General features: G+C 45.4%; 2 protein-coding genes across 2 annotated transcripts in view; one reads left to right on the forward strand and one right to left on the reverse strand.

Annotated features, from left to right (window-relative positions):
• The first annotated feature begins 1,429 nt into the window (after positions 1-1,429).
• MRPS25 (mitochondrial ribosomal protein S25) lies at positions 1,430-15,184 on the forward strand. The gene is made up of 4 exons (XM_082664126.1): positions 1,430-1,691; positions 6,180-6,286; positions 14,107-14,194; positions 14,831-15,184. Exons 1-4 carry the CDS (start codon positions 1,558-1,560, stop codon positions 15,021-15,023), a joined length of 522 nt encoding a protein of 173 aa, XP_082520252.1. The 5' UTR covers positions 1,430-1,557; the 3' UTR covers positions 15,024-15,184.
• An 8,032-nt stretch (positions 15,185-23,216) lies between these two features.
• The window catches only part of NR2C2 (nuclear receptor subfamily 2 group C member 2), a gene marked incomplete at its 3' end in the record, with an annotated part of 77,067 nt that continues 75,281 nt past the window's right edge, over positions 23,217-25,002 (reverse strand). The window contains exon 14 of the mRNA XM_082663938.1: positions 23,217-23,391. Within this exon, the coding sequence (XP_082520064.1) occupies positions 23,217-23,391 (175 nt within the window). The remainder of the gene's footprint in view (positions 23,392-25,002) is intronic.

Consider the following 25,002-nt stretch of genomic DNA (forward strand, 5'->3'; position numbering starts at 1 on the left):
AACCCCTCATAGTAGAGGCTTATTTACCTCAGTTCCTATTACCTAATACAGCCAATAATGTCTCACTTCCAACAAAAAATTTTAAGTGTGCTAAAAAAGGTAAGGGAAAACCCCACAGTCTGATAAGACAAAGCACATATCAGAACCAGATTCAGATATTACACAGATGTTGGTGTTATCAGATAGAAAACTAAATGATTAATATGTTAAAGAGTCCAGTGGTAAAAGTAAACAATATGCAAGAACAGATGGGTAATGTCAGCAGAAATAAGGAAACTCTAAGAAAGATTGAAAGGAAATGCTAGAAATAAAAAAGACTAACGAACAATGCCTCTGATGAGCTCATCAGTTGACACAGCCAAGGAAAGAATCAGTGAGTCTGGAGATAGGTCAATAGAAACTTCCCTACTGCAAAGCAGAGGGAAAAAAGAATGAAAAAAACCCAAAACCACCGAATAGAACATCCAAGAACTATGGGACAATTTCAGAAGAGGTAAAACATGCATAATTGGAATACCAGAAGGAGAAAAAAAACGAGAGACTAAAGAAAAATATTTAAAGTAATAATGGTCAAGAACTTTCCAAAATTAATGACAGTCACTACACCACAGGTCCAGGAAGCTCAGAGAACACCAAGCAGTATAAATACCAAAAATATACACCTAGGTATATCTTATTCAAACTCTATAAACCAAAGACAAACTTGAAAGAAACCAGAAGAAAAAACCATCTTACCTATAGTGGAAAAAAGAGAGCTGACTACTCATCAGAAACCATGCAAGAGGAGAGTGGAGTGAAATAAAGTGTTGAAAGATGCCTCCCAACCCCCAACCTAGAATTCTATATCTGGCAAAATTATCCTTCAAAAGTGAAGGAGAACGTTCTCAGATCAGTAGGAAATGCATCTCATCCACCTTTTGCTTTTCAAGAAATTGAGGTCCAGAGCTCTCAAGTGGCTAAACTAGAAAGGAGTGGATCCCAAAATCTCCTTTTTTTTTTTCCTTTTTGCAAGTCAGGTTTTTAATTTTGTTTTTTTTTTTAAGTCAATGTTAGAAATTGCTTAGTTCTAACCCTTCACTTTAAAACTGGAGAAGTTGAGAGAGCAAAACTGACATATTTGAGGTTGAACAGAAAGTTACTAGCCGACTTGGTGTTCAAACTCAGCTCTCCTGAATTATTTCCTACTGTAAGTTTGTTGTCTGAATGATTGAGTTTGAGCCTATATAAAATATTTTCCCCTGGCGGAGGGGAGAAAGACTTGATTCACAAATCGTGAAAACCTTAACGTTCCAACAGGAGCTTTAACGCTTAGGCGTACGTGCCGGCTCCCACCGCCCCCGCCTAAGGAAAACTCTGCCAGCCAGTACTACAAGTCCCAGGCCGCTCCGCGGCGCGCGCGCTGCCCGCCGGGAAGCGTCTCCTGTGAGTCTGCGCGGGAAGTGGAAATCGGCGCTGAGGAGAAGCGGCGAGAGGGCCGCCCGGGCGGCGTCAGCTTAGCTCGTCTCTACGCGTTGCTGGGCTCGCGGCCGGCGGTCCGGCCCCTCCGCCGCAGCCGCCATGTCCATGAAGGGCCGCTTCCCGATACTCCGCACCCTGCAGTACCTGGGCCAGGGGGACATAGTGTTCAAGGAGTCGGTGAAGGTCATGACGGTGAACTACAATACGCACGGGGAGTTGGGCGAGGGCGCCAGGTCAGTCCGAGCCGCCGGGTCCCACCAATAACTTGCGAGTCATTGAGACCCGGCGCTGCGCTGGCGCCAGGGCCCCCATTGCACGGACGGGCAGCTGCCCCGGGGTTCCACAGCAGAAGAGGACCTGAGGGCCTCGTCGCGCCGGGTGGGGGCGGCGCTGACGGGGAGGCCGAAGCCTCCTCAGCCACCCGTGCCCCGCGGGCGGCGCGCGGTCCGGGTGGAGACCAGCCCGGGGCGACCGACCCGCTGGGGTCCGGGCTCTTCCACCTGCTGGCTTTGGGAGAGTTGCTTTTCCTCAGTGTTGCGACCGGGGTGATACCTATGTCTCAGGGCCGATTTGGGGGTGCATGGCAGGGGTAACAGCTGCTGGCATTTATTGAGTCCTCGTACGTGCAGCGCGTTTCTGAATGCTCCTCGTGCACTAGCTCGTTTGATTTCTACAGAAACCTCGCTGTTCTCTTCACTCCAGGGATGAAGGAACGCAGGAGGTTAAGGAACTGGCTTGTCCAGGGTACCATAGTCAGCTGGTGAGGGTTCTCGAAGGACTCGTGACCCTTAGAGTGAAGGGACTGTGAGCTGCGCAGCGGCCCCCGCCCCAACTTCTTAATGCTTTTCAGCCCGCAGCAGAGTCGGGACTCATTGAATGGATTTGCAAGTGAAAGGTTTGAACTGAACCTCGAGGCAGCAGCAGTGCTTTCGGCTTTTCAGGTGTTAGGCATAAATTTACTGAGTGCCTCGTGCTGTTGCTGGGAATTCAAGTCCTGTCTTACAGAAACTTTGGGATTGGGTGTGTGGGATGGATCAGAGTGAGCCTGGAGAGCAACTCCCTGTGGAGGGTGGTCCCACCATGGCGCGGCCTTCAGTGCAGGGCTGTTCAGGAGAGCCAGCAGCTACCCCCTAGCCGTTTGCTTTCCACAGGTCAACGCAAGAACTTGAACCTACTTGGCGTGGGGTCAGCTGGGATGAGGGCTTCCTAGAAGACTCAGTCTTAGGGCTGAATAGGCACCCAGATACTCCTGCATAACCAACTTTGCATCCATCCATCCATCCATCCGCACCAGGAGTCACAAGGCAGAGGCCAGGCAGGTACAAACAAAGGAGAGAGACAGTCTGGATGGGCCTGCAGTAAACTGAAAACGTGCCCTGCCTCACGGGGCCATTCACTGCTTGGCTACATCTTAGCTCTTTGGGCTCCATGGAGAATTTCTGACCTGTCAAGGAGCCAGAAATTCAGATTTTTATGTAAATCTGTGGTTTTTAAATGGTCAGCCAATCAAAATAGGCCTGCACATACTCGCATGCTCAAGTATTTTCATACTCTCTGGGTAAATAGGAGCCAAACAGCCATTCTGTGTTTCACTGTTCCTAGTGATAAGGGCTTGACTGTCCCACCGGTGCCCTTCGGGTTTGAGCCTGTCAGACTTGCTCTTTGTAGCCCCACCGGCCTTTCTTTGCTTGTTCATGTGCCCTCAGCACTTCATCTGGCCCTCCATTCCAAGTGCCAGTGGCCAGTACAGCACCTGGCTAGCAAGTCTTAGGGTATTTGCTGGGTGTGTGGGGAGCTGCCTTATTCAGAGTCTGAGAGCTAAGTTCCTCCTCACCTCTGCCAGGTGTTCTTGCCCTTAAGATGCAATGGGAGAAGTAACAGCTGCTGGAATTTATTGAGTTCTGTGTCCAGCCTTGTGCCTCAGGATCCAGGTGAATTTGATAGTGATGGAGCCCAATGCTCACAGCCCTGATTGTTTGACTTACTGGTCATGTGACCCAGGGCAGTTTACTTTTCTGGCCGTTTTTAAAAAATTAATTAATTAATTAATTTTTGGCTGCGTTGGGTCTTCATTGCTGCACGCGGGCTTTCTCTAGTTGTGAAGACCTGCATATGTCTTTTTGAATTATGGTTTTCTCTTGGCATATGCCCAGTAGTGGGATTGCTGGGTCATATGGTAATTATTTTTAGTTTTTTAAGGAACCTCCATACTGTTCTCCATATTGGCTGTATCAATTTACATTCTCACCAACAGTGCAAGAGGGTTCCCTTTTCTCCACACCAGCATTTATTGTTTGTAGATTTTCTGATGATGCCCTTTCTAACCCGTGTGAGGTGATACTCATTGTAGGTGATACCTCGTTGTTTTTTTAAAATTTATTTATTTTTGGCTACGTTGGGTCTTTGTTGCTGTGCGTGGGCTTTCTCTAGTTCTGGGGAGTGGGGGCTACTCTTCGTTGCGGTGTGTGTGCTTCTCACTGCAGTGGCTTCTTGTTGTGGAGAACGGGCTCTAGGCGCACAGGCTTAGTAGTTGTGGTGCACGGGCTTAGTTGCTCTGCGGCATGTGGGATCTTCCCAGGCTCGAATCTGTGTCCCCTGCTTTGGCAGGCAGATTCTTAACCACTGTGCCGCCAGGGAAGCCCCCTCATTGTAGTTTTGATTTGCATTTCTTTAATAATTAGTGATGTTGAGTATCTTTTCATATGCTTCTTGGCCATCTGTAGTCCATTGATTCGTTTGCAAATATTTTCTCCCATTCTGAGGGTTGTCTTTTCGTCTTGTTTATGGTTTCCTTTGCTGTGCCAAAGCTTTTAAGTTTCATTAGGTCCCATTTGTTTATTTTTGTTTTTATTTCCATTACTCTAGGAGGTGGGTCAAAAAAGATCTTGCTGTGTTTTATGTCCAAGAGTGTTCTTCCTATGTTTTCCTCTAAGAGTTTTATAGTGCCTAGTCTTACATTTAGGTCTTTAATCCATTTGGAGTTTATTTTTGTGTATGGTGTTAGGGAGTGTTCTAATTTCATTCTTTTTTTTATATATAAATTTATTTTTTTTTAATTTTTTAATTTTTGGCTGTGTTGGGTCTTCGTTGCCACATGTGGGCTTTCTCTGGTTGTGGTGAGCGGGGGCTACTCTCGGTTGCGGTGCACAGGCTTCTCGTTGCAGTGGCTTCTCTTGTTGTGGAGCACGGGCTCTAGGCACAGGGCTTCAGTAGTTGTGGCACGCGGGCTCAGTAGTTGTGGTGCACGGGCTTAGTTGCTCCGCGGCATGCGGGAACCTTCCCGGGTCAGGGCTCTAACCCGTGTCCCCTGCATTGGCAGACAGATTCTTAACCACTGCACCACCTGGCAAGCCCTAATTTCATTCTTTTACATGAAGCTGTCCAGTTTTCCCAGCACCACTTATTGAAGAGGCTGTCTTTTCTCCATTGTATATCCTCCAGAGGCAACAACTTTCAACTCTAACCATTTGATTAGAGTTTTACTCCCATATAGTTAAATACCATACTTAGAGAGCTCCTTACTTTCTTAGCTTTAGGCTTTATCTGTTGACTTGTCACTGTGGAAGGCAAGGATTTAGCTCTTCAAGAAGCATTGCTGTTCCCTACCGCAGCACATGCATACTACTCGACGCCCCCCCATCCTCCCAATATAGTCATTTAAGAATTTTGGATAAATCAGTATTCACTGTTAAATTATTATGACTTTGTAAACACTGTACACAGTTGAGTCAAATACTTTGATTATTTTTCCTTTTTGTTTTTGCAGTTTTTTGTTTTCCCTGGAGTTATTGTCATTGCTTTTGTTTTAACTGCAGATTCTGCCCCAATTATGGACATCTCCCCAAGCAAATGTCACACAGTCAGACCTTCTGTTGATCCTGTCTTTTTCTTCTTGAGACTAAACTACAAGCTGCTATCTGGACTGGTTGTCCTGCGTTGCCATCATGTTGGCATAAACACTGAGGCACACAGCAGTAACTTGCTCTGGGTTATATACAGCTGGGAAGTGGTGAAGCCAGGCAACCATGCTTCTACCCGTGTACCACTCGCACCTTTCCATCGTCTGGTATGGGGAGCAGGGTGGCAGCAGGAAGCAGAGAATGCATTTAAATTCGGGTCATTGGGGAGGCTTTAATCAAGAGACTAATTGCAAAGGTGCAGGCAGAATCTTAACCACTGTGCCACCAGGGAAATCCCTTGCAAAGGTTTTAATGTAATCAAATTTATCTGTGTTTTAAACCTTCTGAGTTTAGAGGTTTCTCCACTCCTTGATTGTAAAAGTATTCCCCATGTTTGTTTTCATGGTTTCATTTATTTTTAAATTGTGGTATAATTTACATAAAGTGCTCACCTGTAGATACACAGCTTCTCATATGAGTACACTGTGCAGCTGTCACACCAATCAAGACCGAGGACATTTCATGGTTTCATTTTTATATATATACTTCTGTTTTGGTGAGTTTTAGGCTAATATGCAACATGAGGTAGGAATATAGATTTCTTTTCCCTAAAATGACAAACCAAGAGTCCTAACACCCACATTCAAGACAACACGTTAGTGGATTCCTGAGACCTGCTTTTCCTACCTCCACCTTTTCGCGGGGGGGCAGGGTCCTCTTAGAATCTGATGAGAGTTCTGGACTTTCTCTTTAGAAGAACATACAGGTGCATACAATTTTAGGTTAAAAACTCTCATGGGTTTAATTTCTTCTGTTTTGCAGGAAATTCGTGTTTTTCAACATACCTCAGATCCAGTATAAGAACCCCTGGGTACAGATCATGATGTTTAAGAACATGACGCCAACACCCTTCCTGCGGTTCTATTTAGGTGAGCGCAGGGCCCTCTGCCATGGCCCAGGCCTGACTTGCCTCCCATGTTCCTCCTGTGTGGCAGTCAGCGGGGGCTGAGATGGGAGCACTTGTAAACCTACGTTGGTCCTGTCACCTTGGCTGTTATACCTGGCACACAGTGACTGCACAGATCTGGTCTGTCCCTCTCCAGCCGCATCTCCTGTTGCTGCCACATCTCCTACATATGCCTCATGTCATATGGGCTAGTCTTTCCAAATTCCCTTGCTGCACTGTGCTTTGTTGCCTTTGCTCATGTCGGTTCCTTTGCTGGAAATCCCCTTTCTACTTTTCTTTGCTTAATTAAAAAATAAATCCTTTGGGACTCAGCTTGGGCACCATTTCACTCAGGAAACCTTACCTACACCTTAGATTGGACTCTCCCTTCTCTCAGGGCACGTCTCTCAGTGCTGGCCACATTCTCTTGAACAGTGTATGTGTCTGCGTGTGTCCTCTATGGACCATATGCATTTACATGATGCTCTCCTGTCCCTGTGAGGAGCAAACATGAAGATGTATTCAGTTAAATTGGGCTCAGTGCCTGGAAGTCAGAAGACCATATATTCTAGCCCAACTCTCTACTCAGTCATTCTGATCCTGAGCGAGTAATGTTCCCACTTACATATTTCTAGGGGAAGGCAAAACATCTTCCTTACACGGTTACGAGAATCAAATGAAGTATAGACTGGGAAATTCGTCAGGAAAGAAAATGATGATGTTCTTTCATTCGTTCAGCAAATATGTATCAAGTTCCTGTTAGGACCCAGGCACTGTTCTAGGTGCTTGGGGTGTCAGGGGGCCATACAAACAAAGATCTCTAGCCTTGTAGAGATGATATTCCAGCAGGAGGAGATAGAATGAACAAGAAACTCAATAACATGGTTTGTTAGAAGATGAGTGCTATGGAGAAAAGAAAAATAGAGCAAGGTGGAGGCGAGGAGAATGGTGGTCGTTGGCAATTTCGTGTATATATTTCGTGTTGGCGTTTTAAAAAATTAACTTTATTGAGGTATAATTTACCCATAATAAAATGGACAGGTCTCACGTGCATGGAGTGATGAGTTCTGATAGATGTGACGGGCCTGTGTCACTGTTTCCCAGTGAAGCCCCAAAAAGTCTCCCAGTACTGCTTTCCAGTTCCCAGTCCCAAGAGGGGCAACCACTGTTAGCAGTTCTTTTTTTTTTTTTTTGGCCGCACTGTACAGCTTGTGGAATCTTAGTTCCCCGACCAGGGATTGAACCCAGGCCCTCAGCAGTGAGCACAGTCCTAACCACTGGGGCCGCCAGGGAATTCCCTCTGTTAGCAGTTCTTTCACCATAGACTAGTTAGTTTTGTTTCAGAACCTAATATAGAATCTCACAGTATACGTTCTTTTGTGTCTGGTTTTCACTTGTCTTTTTGAGATTCATCCATGTTATGTGTATCAGTAGCTTACTCATTTTTATTGCTGCATAGTGCTCCATTATCAGAACATACCACAGTTTATCCATTTATTTGTTGATGAACATTTGGGTTTTCTATAGATGCCAAGACAGAGCTACAAGTATGAGGTTTATTGGAGATGGGGGGCAGGCAGGGAGTCTTCAGATGGCAAAGCACGTCTGACATCTCTGGAAGGAGGTCTGGCCAGGAGACGCCTCAGATGAGAAAGTCGGGGCTGGTCGGTAGGAAGCTCTGGCTGCGTGTTGGGCAGAAGCGGCAGGTCCTGGACGTGGACCTGGGAGAGCCGGGTGGGCTTGGCTCTGCTGCTGCTGCAGCGGGTCTCAGAGACTCCTGCAAGGAGGGTCTTGCTCAAGGTGGGTGTTAGCGGCTGCCTGCCGAGGGTGGTTTTGGGAAGGTGCATGTCGCTGTGGACCTAGGTGTTCAGTTCTCCTGGGCACAGGCTCAGGATGGGCTTGCTGGGCCACAGAATAGGCACGTGACCTTAGAAACCACCCAGACAGGCCTCCAAAATGGTTATGCCATTTGTCTCTGCAGTCCACAGGGTGAGGGGTCCTGCTGGCCCCCCATCCTCACCCAAACTGGTCCTATTGCTCATCTGCATTTCCTGTGGCTGCTGTAAGATCACCACGAGGTTGGTGGCTTAAAGCAATACAGATTTCTCATCTTAGTTTTGTAGGTTTGAAGTCCAACATGGGCTAAAATCAAGGTGTTCGCAGAGCCTTCCTTCCTGGAGGCGCTAGGGATGAATCCATTTCCATGCCTTTTCCAGCTTCTAGAGGCCCCCACATTCTTAATTTATTTATTTTTAAATTCTTTCTTTCTGTCTTATTTTTGGCTGTGTTGGGTCTAAGTTGCTGCACGTGGGCTTTCTCTAGTTTCGGCGAGTGGGGGCTGCTTTTCTTTGTGGTGCGTGGGCTTCTCATTGCGGTGGCTTTTCTTGTTACGGAGCATGGGCTCTAGGCGTGCGGGCTTCAGTAGTTGTGGCTCGCGGGCTGTAGAGCACAGGCTCAGTAGTTGTGGTGCATGGGCTTAGTTGCTCTGCGGCATGTGGGATCTTCCCAGACCAGGGCTTGAACTCGTGTCCCCTGCACGGGCAGGCGGATCCTTAACCACTGCGCCACGAGGGAAGCCCGAGACCCCTACATGCTTTGGCTCGTGGTCCCTTCCTCCATCCTCGAAGCCAGCTGTGTTCGTGTCTGGCCCTCTCCAACAGTCACACGTCCCTCTGACCACAGCCCAGGAAGGTCTCCAACTTTAAGGACCTTGTGATTAATGGGACTGTAAGATTATCCAGGAGAATCTCCCCATTTCTGGGTCCTTAGGTATAATTTCTTCTGCAGAGGCCCCTTGGCCACGTCAGGTGTCATATTCACAAGTTCTGGGGGACTAGGTGGGGGTATCTTTGGGGGCCATTCTTGTCATCACATAAGTCTTTTCAGCCATTCCAGTGCCTGTATATCTCCTTGACATTTTAATTTGCATTTCCCTGTATCTTTCCATGTGCTTATTGGCCATTCATTTATTTCTTTTGTAAAGAGTCTGTTTGGATCTTTCGTCCATTAAAAAAAAAAAAGTGGGGGGCTTCCCTGGTGGCGCAGTGGTTGAGAGTCCACCTGCCAATGCAGGGGACACGGGTTCGTGCCCCGGTCTGGGAAGATCCCACATGCCGCGGAGCGGCTGGGCCCGTGAGCCATGGCCACTGAGCCTACGCGTCCGGAGCCTGTGCTCCGCAACGGGAGAGGCCACAACAGTGAGAGGCCTGCGTACCGCAAAAAAAAAAAAAAAAAGTGGGGGCTCTTTTCTTGTTGAGTTGTTCATATATTCTGTATTTGGTTCCTTTGTGAGATGTATTGTGAATATTTTCTGTCTGTGGCTGCCTTTTCATTTTCTTAATGGTGTCTTTTGAAGAGCAGAAATTTTAATTTTGATGAATTCCATCTTATCAGTTGTTTTCTTTTATGTTTAGTACTTTTTATGTCCTGTCCAAGAAATCTCTGCCTACCCCAAAGTCACAAAGATTTTTCTCCTGTGTTTCAAAACTGGGAGAGTCCTAGATTTACATTTAGGTCTATGATCTCGTTATTTGTGTATTAAGTGAGATAAGGATTGAGGTTTATTTTAGGTGTTTTAGATTTGGGATATTCAGCTGTTATAGCACCATTTGTTGAAAGACAGTGCTTCCCCTTATTTAATTTCCTTGGCACCTTTGTCAGAAAAATTGACCATGAATGGATAAACAAAATCCGTATATTCACTCAGTGGAATATTATTCAGCCATGAAAAGATAAACAAAATCCGTATATTCACTCAGTGGAATATTATTCAGCCATGAAAAGAAATGAAGTACTGGCACATGCTACAACACGAATGAACCTTGAAAACATGCCAACGGAAAGAAGGCAGATGCAAAAGGCCATATAGTGTATCATTCCATTTGTGTGAGGTGTCCAGAACAGACAAAGCCATAGGGATAGGAAGTGGTTGTCAGGGGCTGGGGCTGGGGTGGTGTGGGGAATAGGAAGTGACTGCTTAATGGGTACAGGGTTTCTGTTTGGAGTCATGAGAAAGTGCTGGAACCTAGATAGTGGTGATGGATGCACAACATTGTGAAGGCATTAAAAACCACCAAATTTTACACTTTAAGCTGGTTAAAATGGGAGAATTCCCTAGAGGTCCAGTGGTTAGGACTCCGTGCTTTCACTGCCAAGGGAGCGGGTTTAATCCCTGGTCAGGGAACTGAGATCCTGCAAGCTGCATGGCACAGCAAAAAAAAAAAGAAGTATAATTGATGTACAGTAATATTATGTAAGTTACAGGTGTACAATATAGTGATTCACAATTTTTAAAGGTTATACTCCATTTATAGTTGTTATAAAATATTGGCTATATTCCCCATATTGTACAGTATATCTTTGTAGCTTATTTTATATATAATAAATATATATATAATAGTTTGTACCTCTTACTCCCCTACCCCTATGTTTCCCCTCCCTCCTTCCCTCTCCCCACTGGTAAACACTAGTTTGTTCTATCTGTGAGTCTGCTTCTTTTTTGTTATATTCACAAGTCTGTTGTATTTTTTAGATTCCAAAAATAAGTGCTATCATACAGTATTTGTCTTTCTCTGTCTGACTTAATTTCACTTAGCATAATGCCCTCCAAGTCCATCTATGTTGCTGCAGATGGAAAATTTCATTCTTTTTTATGGCTAAGTAATATCCCATTGTGTGTGTGTGTATAGTACATCTTTATGCATTCATCTGTTGATGGGCATTTAGGATGCTTCCATAGCTTGGCAATTATAAATAATGCTGCTTTAAATATTGGGGTGCATGTATCTTTTTGAATTAGTGTGGTTTTTTTCGGGTATATACTCAGGAGTGGAATTGCTGGGTCATGTGGTGGTTCTATTTTTAGTTTTTTGAGAAACCTCCATACTGCACCGGTATACACTCCCACCAACTGTGTACAAGGGTCCCCTTTTCTCCACATCCTCACCAACCTTTGTTATTTGTGGTCTTTTTGATGAATGCCATTCTGACAGGTGTGAGGTGATATATGTCATTGTGGTTTTTTGAGTTGCATTTCCCTGATGATTAGGTATCTTGAGCATCTTTTAATGTGCTTGTTGGCCATCTGCATTTCCTTTTGGAAAAATGTCTATGCAGTTCTCCTGCCGATCTTTTAATCAGGTGAAGTATTTATTTATTTACTTGGCTGTGCCAGGTGTTTGTTGCCACAAACTTTTAGTTGCAGCATGCGAACTCTTAGTTGCAGCATGTGGGCTCTAGTTCCCTGACTAGGGATTGAACTTGGGCCCCTTGCATTGGGAGCACAGAGTCTTAATCACTGGACCACCAGGGAAGTCCCTCATTTTGTTTTATGTTTTCCTTTGCTGTACAGAAGCTTTTTTTTTTTGGCGGTACGCAGGCCTCTCACTGTTGTGGCCTCTCCCATCGCGGAGCACAGGCTCCAGACGCGTAGGCCCAGCGGCCATGGCTCACAGGCCCAGCTGCTCCACGGCATGTGGGATCTTCCCGGACCGGGGCATGAACCCATGTCCCCTGCATCGGCAGGCGGACTCGCAACCACTGCGCCACCAGGGAAGCCCCTGTACAGAAGCTTTTAAATTTAATTAGGTCCCATTTGTTTATTTTTGCTTTTATTTCCTTTGTTTTAGGAGACAGGTCCCCCCAAAATATTGCTGCGATTTATTTCAAAGAGTGTTCTATGTTTTTTCTAGGAATTTTATGGTAGCTAGTGTTTATATTTAGGTCTTTAATCCATATTATTTTTGTAGATGGTGTTAGAAAATGTTTTAATTTCATTCTTTTACATGTAGGTGTCCAGTTTTCTCAGCACCACTTATTGAAGAGAGTGTCTTTTCTCTATTGTATGTTCTTGCCTTCTTTCTGGTAGATTAATTGACCATAAATGCGTGGGTTTATTTCTAGGCTCTCTGTTCTGTTCCACTGGTCTATGTGTCTGGTTTTTTTTGTGCCAGTACCTTGCAGTTTTGAATACTGTAGCTTTCTGGTGTAGTCTGAAGTCAGAGAGCATGATTCCTCCAGCTCTGTTCTTCTTTCTTAAGATTGTTTTGGCTATTCGAGTTTATTTCTGAACTCTTCATCCTCTTTAACTGAGCTGTATGTCTGTCCTTATGCTAATAGCACACTGTCTTGGTTTTTGTATTTCATGATATGTCTTAAGATCAGGAAGTGTAAATCCAACTTTGTTCCCCACCCCCCCTTTTTTTTCCAAGATTAATTTGGCCCTTGTAGGTTCTTTGCATTTCCATTCTGACTTTAAATCTGCTTGCCAGTTTCTAGAAAAAAAGCTTGCTGGGATTTTGTTCGGAATTATAGATCACTGAGGATAATGGACATTTAAAAAAAATAAATTTATTTTTGGCTGCACTGGGTCTTCGTTGCTATGCACTGGCTTTCTCTAGTTGCGGCGAGCGGGGGCTACTCTTTGTTGTGGTGCATGGGCTTCTCATTGCAGTGGCTTCTCTTGTTGCGGAGCATGGGATCTAGGCACGCGGGCTCAGTAGTTGTGGTGCACAGGCTTAGTTGCTCCATGGCATTTGGCATCTTCCTGGACCAGGGCTCGAACCCTTGTCCCCTCCATTGGCAGGTGGATTCTTAATCACTGCGCTGCCAGGGAAGTCCCTGGACATTTTAATAATATTGAGTATGTTTTGTGACTACTGTAAATGGTATTTTTAAAATTTTCATTTTTCAGTTCTTTGGTTAGCACCAAACAACTTTGTAGAAGTACCGCTGATTTTGTACATGGGCCTTGTGTCTTGCAATCTTGGTAATTCATATTTCTAGAAGTTTTTATTTTCTAAATTCCTTAGGATTTTCTACATACACAGTCATTACATGTGCAAATAAAATTCTTCCTTTCCAATCATTTAATTATTTTTGTGTGTGTCTTAATTCACTAGCTGATGTGGCTGTAAAATTTTGCGTTTTTACTAGTAATTTAGGAAAGTTCCAGTTACTCTGCATCCTCACTAGCACTTGGTATTGTGTTTAAAAAAATTTTAGCCACCTTAATATCTCACTGTAGTTTTATTTTGTATTTTCCTAATGACTGATGATATTGAGTATCTTTTCATGTGCTTATTATTATCCATTTTTGTTGTTGTTAAATGTTTATTCAGATATTTTGCCCATTTTTTCTTTGGATTGTCTTTTTGACATTGAATTGTGAGAGTTCTTTAGTCAGGCTACAGGTCCTTTATCAGATATATGCTCTTCTCCCTCACTGAGTTGTCTTGTCATCTTTGCTGAAAATAAGTTGACCATAAATTTAGTAAGAGTTTATTTCTAGACTCAGTTCAGTTCCATTGCTCTAGGCTGTTCTTTTGCTCAGTACCACACAGACTTGATTACTGTAGCCTGTGGTAAAATTGAAATTGGGAAGTGAATGTTCGCCCATTTTCTTGTTTGTCAAGGTTGTTTTGGCTGTTTCGGGTCCTCTGCATTAATTTTAGGCTCAATTTTTCAGTTTTCTACAAAAACACCTGCTAGGATTTTTGATAGGGATTGACTGAATCCATAGACTGATTTGGGGAGGATTGCCATCTTAACAATATTAAATCTTTCTATCCATGAACATGGAGTTTCTATTTAAAATAGTATGCATGCTTTTGTACATACCTAAAGTTTATGTGTGCTCACATCTAAAGAAATACGGAAAAAGGGCAGCATAATTGGTTACATAAACACTTGTTTGACCATTAAAATGTTTCTCCTCTAAAAGCAAATCCCAAATCACCACCATTTGAGGCCAGGGAGTGTCTTGCTGTGTTCTCAGCTTTCTTTCCCTCTTCCTCCTGTTTCCAGATTCCGGGGAGCAAGTCCTTGTGGACGTGGAGACCAAGAGCAATAAGGAGATCATGGAGCACATCAAAAAGATTCTGGGGAAGAATGAGTGAGTTGTTGGGCTTGACCTGGAGAGGTGCAAACGTCTTGACCCAGAGATTTGAGAGGGAGGAGATGGGCGTGCTGGGAGGGGTGTTGAGAGGGCGGACTCTGGCAGGAGCCTCGGATGCTGACCAGAGAGTGGGCCGGAGTCTGTGCGCCTGAACCTCTGAGCTGCAGCTCCCTGCACCGTGAAGACAAAGATGGTCCTTTCCTCCTGGGTCCACGGGAAGCTGAGAGGCATCTGAAATGTGCGCCCTTGTGGCTGTGACCATGTCCCTCTTGGGGAATCTCAGCTTGGAGCTAGTGGGTGACCAACCCCAGGGCCTGCTGTGACACATTCCTTTTCTTCCCATGAATGGAGGGAGGGAAGATGGGAAAGTCTGTCTTGAGAAAGCGCACGAAGGCACTTCAGGCCCCTTGGTCCTGATTGCCTGTCCTCAGAGCTGGGGTCACCCCTTGCTACCCTTCACCAGGGTGCAGGCCTTCCTGCGCACTCCCAAGCCCCGGAGGCCCGGGGGGAGTAGGGAGCAGCGTAGGAGGTCTCCCTGGCAGATGCTGGGGCTCACGGCTGAGAAGTCCCGCACTTCCCAGCAGCTTGGAGCTGTGTCACCCACGCCTTGTTGCTGTCTGTGTTCTTTGGCAGGGAAACCCTCGAGAGAGAGGAGCAGGAGAAAAAACAGCTTTCTCACCCAGCCCACTTTGGCCCCCGAAAGTATTGCCTGCGGGAGTGCATCTGTGAGGTGGAGGGGCAGGTGCCCTGCCCGGGCCTGGTGCCATTGCCCAGGGAAATGACAGGGAAGTACAAAGCAGCTCTGAAAGCCAGTGCCCAAGACTGAGGCCCCAGAAAAGCCCCTGGTCCTATTCCCCGAAAGACTGAAAATCTCTTTGCAATAAAAGGGTCTCCTTTACACACTTGTGTAAAAGTGTATGGGGGGGAGGGGAGGAGTTGGGCTGTAGCCAAGCTGCCCAGTGAACACCCTGCGCCATCAGGGCAATAAATGCTTCAGGATCACTGAGCAGTGTGGCATGAATCCGGTCTGATAGGCCTTTGTAGGGAGGGAAGGTGTAAGGCCGCAGCCTGGTGACATCTCGTCTCAGTCCTGCAGCCCTTTCCTGGTCTCTACTGGCTTCGACTCTTCTTCCAGGCCTTGCTCTGGAGAATAATGAAGAACTGCCGCGTCGCGGTCTGGCCGGAGCTGTCTGGCTGGTGGTATAGACGTCCTCTCCAGTCAGGCTCTTTGGGATTTTTCAGAAATCCCAGGGCAAGCCTGTGTGCAGCGCTCGCTTTTTAAACTAAAGCCAACTGACCACTGGGGCGAGGCTGTGCCAGAGGCCAAGAGGTCCCAGTGGAGGCTCAGACCTGCCTCCCTGGCAAGGAGAGGGCGCCCCCTGGTGGAGGGCGCTACCCTCTGGCTTGGTCAGCCTTCATTTACTGAGGTTTGGAAGAGGGTGTGAGGTGTCACTGGGGGTCTGCCTGGGAGTTCTTTCCTCACAGGACACTGATGTTGCTGTCACTTCAGTTGTATTGGTTTCATTCCTCAGGAGACACCAGGGCCCTCTAGGGTCACCTTAAGATTAGGTTTACTTGGTCAGGAGTGAAGGACTTGGGCTGAAGCCAAAAGCTCCCTGTGAGATGGGAAGAAAGGTAGTCCTTGTCCCAGTGTGCGACTGGGATGTTTTATATAAGTGTTGTAGACTACCTCATTAAATTGGGGGAAGTTTGGCTCCTTTCACATATGGTGCTCAGGTTATGTGATTTTGTACCAGACCTGTGTTCGGGGTGATGGTGTAAACGTCGGGGTTGGGGGGAGGTGGGCATGTGGGTCTGATGTATAATGGGTAGCTGTCCTGAATGACCACAGGCTTATGAGGGTTGTTTAACTGAAATTCAACACTTTGGTGCTCTCTCCCCCGTCACCATTTCCGAGGGCGGCTAGAAAAACCTGTCCCCCATCCTAATCCCTCCCTGGGTGCTGGTCTCAGTTCCTGCCATGTTTCTGATACTGCTCCCAGCTGGTGGCAGCCATGGCCTTCACAGTGGCTGACTGGGCTTTTCAGAAAGAGTTGGTTCCTCTTGGCCTTGTCTCCAGAGCTAGTGAGACAGAAGGACTTACAGAAATGGCCCTTCCCTCCATGGTCCACAGGGCGCCCCCAGGGTTGCTAAATAGGAGGATCGCCCTGAACTAAGCTAGTTTTTGATCCCTCTTTAGAGAGAGAATAAATGTCCAGTGCCTGACACGATGGTGCTGCTGTTACTGTTTGCGTGGACTATTTTATAGGTAGCAGGTAACATGCATGGAGATAAACACCACTGGGGGGCATTATTCCTTTGTCATCTATTTCCTACTTTATTAGTGGTAAAAAGATGGGTTTAAATTTACAAAAATGGGAAGAAATTAGTAGAGAAGATTGCTATGAGGATCTTTTTAATTTTATTTTTTTATATAGCAGGTTCTTATTAGTTACCATTTTATATAAGTGTGTATGTCAATCCCAGTCCTCTCATATGAGGATCTTGTAATTGACACATTTTCTTAATTCTGTCTGCATAAGCAGTGTTCACCAGATGGTTTTTGGCCTTGTTCTACTGAAGTGACCAGTTTTCTTCTCATCTTGAGTTCTACCTGGCAAAGCCACTTAAAGCTATTTGGCTGCCTGTGGGTTCTGCCATGAATCTGACTTTGGACCTTAGAATCCTCATCTGTAAAATGAGAGGTCAGATGACATAATGAGCAAGTTCTAAACTTCTGAAACTTTAAGAAGACGTTTTTACCCTGGATAGCAAATATCCTTACAGGAAGCGTCTGCCGGTTTGAGGCCTGGCTCTGTGCACATTTGTCTGTGCCAGCGATCTGTGCGTCCGGAGGCCCAAGCTGTGCTCTGCTCTGCTCCAGGAAAGTCTGCGTGGCTTCTGGACACCATACCAAGGAGTGGCTCCACTGGGAGGACGCAGAGGGGATGGTCCCGCCAGCATTTTCGTTAAAGGTATTTACAATCCAGTGGACCAATCAAATGGACCATCAAGGGCTAAGTCACTTTTGGGCAAGGCTAAGGTGGGGTGCAAGCTGTAGGGGTCTGACGACCAGGGTGCCTCCTTGCCACCTACCTGGGGTTCAGGCAGAGCATTCTGGGTGCCTCTGGGGGTCAGGCGTTACCGATGTTACTATTACGAGGAGAAATGAGGAGCAGGATGCACATTAGTTTTTAATTCACTTTAATAGTATAAACCTCTTTTAGGTAGTAGTATTAAGCCACAACAATAATGCCACATTGAAACAGCATTTAATAAAATGCATAAAGCTAACTCATGCACTGCAATACTCTATATACAAACACAACAATGCAAATTCTTCGAGACTGAAGACATTGATTAGATATAAAATTCAGTTTAAAAAGAACATGCTGTTTTTTAAATGCCATCGCATAAACAAAGCTGATTTCAAGCTATACAGCTTTCGACAGATTTTAAACCTGGAATTAAAATGTGATGGCATAAACAATATTTTCTATATTGTGAAGGGCAGAGGTTACAGAAACGGTCCCAAAAATCTAACACCCAAATTTTCCTTTAACACACTTCTTTTGAAAGGGCTGGTAGTGCAGCTACATTTTAACAGACAGCTCCAAACTACAGGTAAAAACTATGGTTTGTACTATGAAAATGTGCAGTTTTCAGTTATAAAACTAGTTGGACACTGGTTTACAAGATAATTGGGAGAACGGAGAGAGTGTAGAAAAATACTCCAGCACTTGAGTTGTGTGTGGCAGCAGCATTTAGAATCCATGAGTGCTCTGGTTGTTAAAATGATAATTGACTACACTTTCCTAAAGAAAAGCCATTTTTAATGTAAAGACTGCCATTTCTAATTGTTATCCAAGTGTTAAGCTTTATCACAGTCTGTCAATCGATAAATATTGCTGAGCCTTTTTTCCCAGCATTATTATCAGAATTATTATTGGCTTCTTAACTGAAAGTATAGCTGGGCATTAAAAATATCTCAGACATTCCTCACCCCCAAGATACTTTTTTTAAACTCACAGTTTAATTATTCTTAGATTAAAGTTAAGGTAAATAGCCCCAAAGGAACACTTTTAAAGATTCATTTAGAGACTGTCAGGCTTCCACTTGTTTTAACTGGAGAGCCACGTTCAAATAGTGCGATTGTCACGACAGGCAAGGACACGGGAAAGGTCGAACAATCACTGTGGGATGAGGCCAGTGAAGTAGCAGGAGCTTTTGTCACATCAAAGCTATGGGAAGCTGAAGGCTAAACGACCCACCATCTCACAAAAGGCACCGAGTACTGTGGTCTCAATGAAGTATTTTCAAACATTTCAGTAAGCTTATTTTTTTAAAAAAGTAACCTGTGGATTATGTGAGTTTTTGCAGTTATCCAGTGATTTCTTTCAGCAGGCCAGCTTTCAACCTTCCCACCATTCAGGTCTCTGCTTACCAGGTGCATGAGCAACTATTGCTGGGCTGGGCCCTGGCTCCTGAGTGCTGTATCTCAGTTAAAGCCCGATTAATGGGAAAATTCCTCAGAATAGACCTGGACAAGGAAGATTTGGCATTTGTAGCTTTAAGGGTATACATCTGTATAAAAATGCAATTTTTATCTGAAATTTAAAAATTTTAGAATCATAATTCATAGAAAGGAATAAGGTCAGTGGATTTCGTTCACATGCTATATATACAGTTAGATAATTTAAGATTTGTAATTTGTATACCATAGAAATCAGCCATCAACATTCATGCTTCCTAGAGAATAGAAAGCAATGTTATCCTGCCAGGGCCTTTCTGTCTGGAACTTGCCCTGGTGCAGAGTGGACACTGACCTCAGGGCCTTTCCCAGCCAGGCTCACCCAAAGGAAAATGGAGTTAAAGTCTCAGCAAATCCATCCTGCTGAGGGCACCATGGAACACCCACATCAATTTACTGTAGAAACTCTATCATAGATTCTCTGTAAAACAAAAGGGAAGTCTGGATACGTGGCTACATGTCTGTATACATAATATATACATCTATGTACACATACGCTATATACACTGTACATATAGAGAAGGTATAAACACATGTACATTCAGTCAGTCACACAAGCCTATAAATCTGTACACACACAATGCCGCCGAAGGGACCCCAGGGCTGAACACACAGAAGTGCCTGCTGGTGGGAGGCACAGGTGAGGAGGCCCAGGACTCTGTGTACAAAAGACTCATCCCACTCGGTCATGATGCGGAGCTAGCTTTGCAAATTTAACATCAAAGTTAAGACATTTTCCAAGAGCCGCACAACCTATGGAGAATGGAAGTGGGACAGTGAAGGATGTGAGTGTGTGCCCTGCTTTCTCCGGCCTTTCCAGGCTTTGAAGGGCACCATCCTCCAAAATAAAGGTGAGCATCAGAAGATGCCGCCTTTCATGACCTGGACTCAGAAGAGTTGTAATGTCACCTTCAGCCCCATTGCACATAAGGCCACTTCCACTGGAAAGTGGGCAATGCGTTTCCAGGCTCTAATCTGATCAGGCCCTGGAACTTGGATCCCCATCCAAAGGCTGCTTGTCAGGCAGAGGGCAGGGCTGGGAGCAAGACTGCTCTGCTTGGTGTTCCCTCAAAGGATCAGGATAAAGAGCACTAGGTACAACGAGAGCCCTTCTAGTTCTTGGCTCCCTGCCGTGGCTACCCCCAAACAAGCTAGAAAGCCAGTATGCAGTGTGGCTACAGCCCTGTGCCCCAGCGAGGGTGCTGCCGCCACATCGATCAGGGAGCCATTGGTAGCCGTGTCCATTGCCACCACCTTGGGAGAGAGTCTGCATTTAATACTGACGCTGACAGGCTAGAAAACGATCCCTCTTGAGGGCGATTACATAACATCTTACAAGTGACTACACCTGAAATTAAATATAAAAACTCAAACAACAAAAGAACCCTGACCACAGCCTCAAGGCAGAGGTTAGACAATAAATAAGGTAGCCTCCCCGCCCCACCCCAAACACATACACACACACACACACACACACACACACACACACACACACACAAATCAGAAGGGTGGTAACATACTTCCTTAAAAATACTTTCAAGGAATAACATGGAAAATATTTGCTTGAGTAATTTGGTCTTTTTCTACATCTCTTCCGGTCCTGTTTTATGATTATATGTAATGAACTCCACAAATTTCAATAGATAACTGTCCAACATTATCTGAAATACCGATGGAAAAGAGCCCACTTCGTCAAGAAGCAGTGGTGTACGTCTGTCCCCACCTCCCTTAGGTACTTTCCTCACGGAGGGAGGGGTGGCTGGGCCAGGATTTTCGTGGCAAAGAATCCTGATCCTGGCTTATTTCACTCAGATGCAGACTACTCAGGGCTGGTCTCACTGTACTAAATCAGAGTTTCAAAAACTACTAACAAGGGTTAAAAGCCTGGTCAAAGTTGAGCCCAAATATTTACTTGCAATCTCTTTAAATAATTCTTGACTCTGGGTTTCTTTTAACCAGTTTGACAAGAGAGAATGGACCTGCTGTCAAAGGCTTGAGATGATCTGGAGTGGCGAGAATTCAGGTAGTGTGGAGCTGATTTTTACGGAAAAGTCCACTTCAAAGTAAGGCCAAGGGGATCTAGGAAACTAATGAGGAGTGTTCAAAGCCCAAAATGGTCCACTAGAATCAGCCATCAGCAGTGAAGGGACTCAGGGAGCAGGACCAGCTTAGAATCAGCTTTTCTCCCGAGCTGTCCTGCTGGAGTGGGGCATATGCTTATCCAGGTGTTCACTGGCTCCCTGCTGGTACCACCTTCTGTTCCCAGCAGAGACTTCAGTCTAGGTCTTGGCTAAGCTGCCCTCATACCTTAGCAACCTGAGTGTAAAAGCCTCACAGACACAGGACGCCCAGGGCAGCCGGCCAGTGTGGACCTTTTCACCATCACCGAGAGCTCAGACCTGAAAGATGTGTGACACAATACGTGTTCCCAGGGAGCTGCTACAGGATCAACAGACATGCTTACATCCAAAGTCAAAAGAACAGAAAAACAGGCAACTCGCTATGTAAGATGCACACAAGTGCTACAAAATACCCTCTGCGAAAATCCTTAGCCACTTTTTGCCTTAATTTTGAAACTTAAATCACTTCAAAGTTAGAAAACCAAAAATTTAAGCTGTCAAAATTAAATCCTTCCCATTATTTTATAACAGGTACCCCCACTATTCTCCAAAATTTGCTCCCAAGGCATGAATGATAAATGACATAATCAGATCCAAACAGGAATTTCCAAGTTGGAGACACTGTTCCCACTGATTCCCACTAATGACTTCCATAAGTGCCGCCGCCAACTGCGGAATAGAGTCCCGTCTTGCCATAAGCCCGTGGCGGCAGCCCGGCACCCACCTTGCTCTCCTCAGCTTTACACGGCCGTGGATGCCTGGAGGCAGGGGAGTGAGTGCACTGGGGTCTTTTGGGGTATCATCTGATCAAAAGGTTCCAGAAATACAAGTTTAGCCTCACACTGTATTTTCTTAATCTGGGCTACACAGAAAGAAAGTACAGGTACCTGAGGCAGCCTTGCTACTTTTCCCAAATGGAAATGTGAGCTGCTGCTTCACAACCAGGGGAACTATGGGCGCTTTTCTCCAACTAAACTTCCCAATAACCGCATTCTGTTCTTGTAAACAATGGTCACTATCACTTACAAGGAGAAAGAAGATGATAACTTTGGGGATTAAAGGTTGTTTTTAAGGAGCATGCAGCCTGCTTCTACATCCATCATGTAAAACGCTCCAGAGTTCGTCTGCTGGCACACCGGGGGAACCCAAGTGCGTGGTACGCCAGGATCATTGAGAGACCTGCTGACAGAGGTGCTGAGCCTGGAGACACTGAGAAACATGCCACTCAGCTCCACCACACCTGCTGCCTAGGCAGGCAGCAAGACCCGCACCACAGTCCACCTCCCAGTTCGGACCGAAGTGCAGGAACACAGGCCCTTCCCAAGGGTTATTTGGGATGGAAACTGCTGAGAAGGGAGCCCTCGCACTCCTCCACCTGAAAAACATGCAACCCCCCGCCACACTGTAGTCGGGAGGTCCCGGCAAGGGTTCAGAATGCTCACCTTGCACTTTTTGGTCAGAACGCTCCAACTGCTGTAAGTGATGGAGGTGATTCGTGGATGTTTTCAGTTGCTGCAGGAATTGGCAGTTAACATCTTACTGGTTTAATCCAATTCTGAGAACCAGTCACCAGAAGAGGCCCGAGTTCAGAGGAGCCTGCAGATGCCCGTCACAGACCAGGACCAGAGGTCAGGGAACCTGACAAGCATCAGCTCTGGCTGAGGAAGCTTCGAATTCAGGTCACCATGATTGTGCCACCACACTCCCCCTGACTGCACGTACAATAAGCTGCATCTTCATTCATTCCCGGGAATTTAGCTCTACACCAGCAACATGTGCGTACAGTTAGGAATGACGCCTTCCTTCCTTAAGCATAAATGATTGTCTCCTGTAACCCTATTGCATTTTCACAGAAATCATTAGTATTTCGGCAAAAGACATACACAGTTTTCCATTTGCCCTGCACACAGGCAAGATGTTGCTAACATTACACATTGATAAGAAGTGCTTAGAAAGTGCTAATATCATTACCCTGGTAATTAGTAGCTATTATTTCCAAGGACGTTTTTAATATATACACACATACTGTTGTTCTCTTAGGTTCTTTTAGTTTTCTTTAACTAGTCTGACGTTACAAAACTTTGCTTTTTTTTTGCCCTTTGAGAATTTCTAAATAAAAACTGAGTTAAAAGATTGTTCCAATATCTGCTGCTTCATCAAAAGGCATTAAAACATTTCTTATGGCAGGAAAGGATCCTACTAGTCTTTTAGTTGCTACTGTCTGGGATTAACAGATAAGAAGAAACCAGGTAGGAAATAGCTAAGATACTGGAAATATTTGCACATACCAAAATACCACTACTTATTTTCTTTGTATTTGAGCGGTCCTGGGCGGATCCTGTGCTCCTCGGCAGGTGTGAGGTGTGCGCTATAGGCTGGCTCCGGTGATCTGGCCGTTATACTCTGCTGTCTCCATCTTGAGGATGTAGGGGATTATGCTGTCTATTGAAACATTGCCGATGAGACCAGTAAAAAAAAGTTCTTCTGTTATGTTGGAGCTCATCAGCCTGAGTGCTGGCAGGCGGACGAGAATCCGGGCCAACCTGTAAGAGGAAGGGTCATTAGAGAAAGGGGGGTTCGCTGCACTTCAGACTTCACCCTGGATAGGCTCCCAGGGGCCCTGTCTGCACTGCTCGGAACTGAACCAAACAAACACATTCACTGTCCCACCCTTGCTTTTCTGATTTCAACAGTTCCTCTTGTAGGAGTTTATCATGAGTGCAAAGATTATGTACAGATACGTTCCCTTCATTGTTTATAACGACTCTCCTCAGCCCCACCAAAATGAAAAATCTGAAAACCTGTCAGTGGAGGGTAGGTTAAAATAAAGTATGGTGCCTCCATATAATGAATCACTACATATTCATTAAAGAGGATAATAAAGGTCTATATCCACTGATAAGAATTCCATGACATACAGCTGAATAAAAACTTAAAAGAAGGATGTGAGGGCTTCCCTGGTGGCTCAGCGGTTAAGAATTCACCTGCCAATGCAGGGGACATGGGTTCAAGCCCTGGTCCAGGAAGATCCCACATGCTGCAGAGCAACTAAGCCCGTGTGCCACAACTTCTGAGCCTACGTGCCACAACTACCGAAGCCTGCGCGCCTAGAGTCTGTGCTCCGCGACAAGAGAAGTCACCGCAACGAGAAGCCTGCGCACCGCCACGAAGGGTAGCCTCCGCTCACCGCAACTAGAGAAAGCCGGCGCGCAGCAACGAAGACCGAAGGCAGCCAAAAATAAAAAATAAAAGAGGATGTGAAACAGCAAGTACAGCGTGACCTCACTTGCGTATATTCCTTTGTACGTATGTGTGTAAATAAAGTACTTGGAAGGATGGTCACCAGAATGCTAATGGTTGACCTCTGGGTACTGGGATTTGAAGTGATTATATCAATTAAAACTTTTTCTATATTGCTCTAATTTCCAGTGTTCTTTTAGCATTGTAATTAAAAATAAAGCAATAAGATTTTTATTTGGAAGGAACCCCGGGAGGGCACACCATGACCCTGTCCTGGCAGGTCACTGAACACTATCTGAAGCATCTCGTGGATGGGCCATTTCCATAGCCAGCATCCAGAGCGGTGGGCACCAGGACGCAAACTGCAGGCCAGCCCAGTCTTGAAACGACTGATATTTTCATAAGTAGGGAAATGATGAAATTATGGCATCTCCTTAGCCATGGAAAATGATTTAGAAGAATGTATACATGCCCACTGAATATTAAGTGAAAAAAAGGTCACGAAACCTTATTTTCTATTTTCTGATTCCAGTTGCACATACTAAGAAATTACTGGAAGTAAATACATAAAACGTTAACAGGGAAGTGGTATTTACAAAGAGCTAAAAGTTTTCTTTTTGCTTTCCAGAATGTTCTAATTTTTTCTACACTGAATGTTATTTTTGAAAGGGGAAAATATATTTGTATTATGAAAGCAGTATTCCAGCACCATCATCCATTTGCCCAGCCATGGTGTCTGGCAGGGCACCCAAAGGTGCCAAGGGGCCGACAGGCTGAAGGGTCTCGGGAAGTCAGCAAAGGCCAGTCAGGGAGGATATCTAGCTGGGCCTTAGACGCTGGCTAAGGTTCCTATCAGCAGAGATGCAAAGGATGGGAGAGGATTTCAGGAGGAACAAACAGCATGAGAAAAGGCC

The sequence above is a fragment of the Grampus griseus genome, assembly GCF_964374135.1.
Source record: "Grampus griseus genome assembly, chromosome: 10".
Classification (NCBI taxonomy): domain Eukaryota; kingdom Metazoa; phylum Chordata; class Mammalia; order Artiodactyla; family Delphinidae; genus Grampus; species Grampus griseus.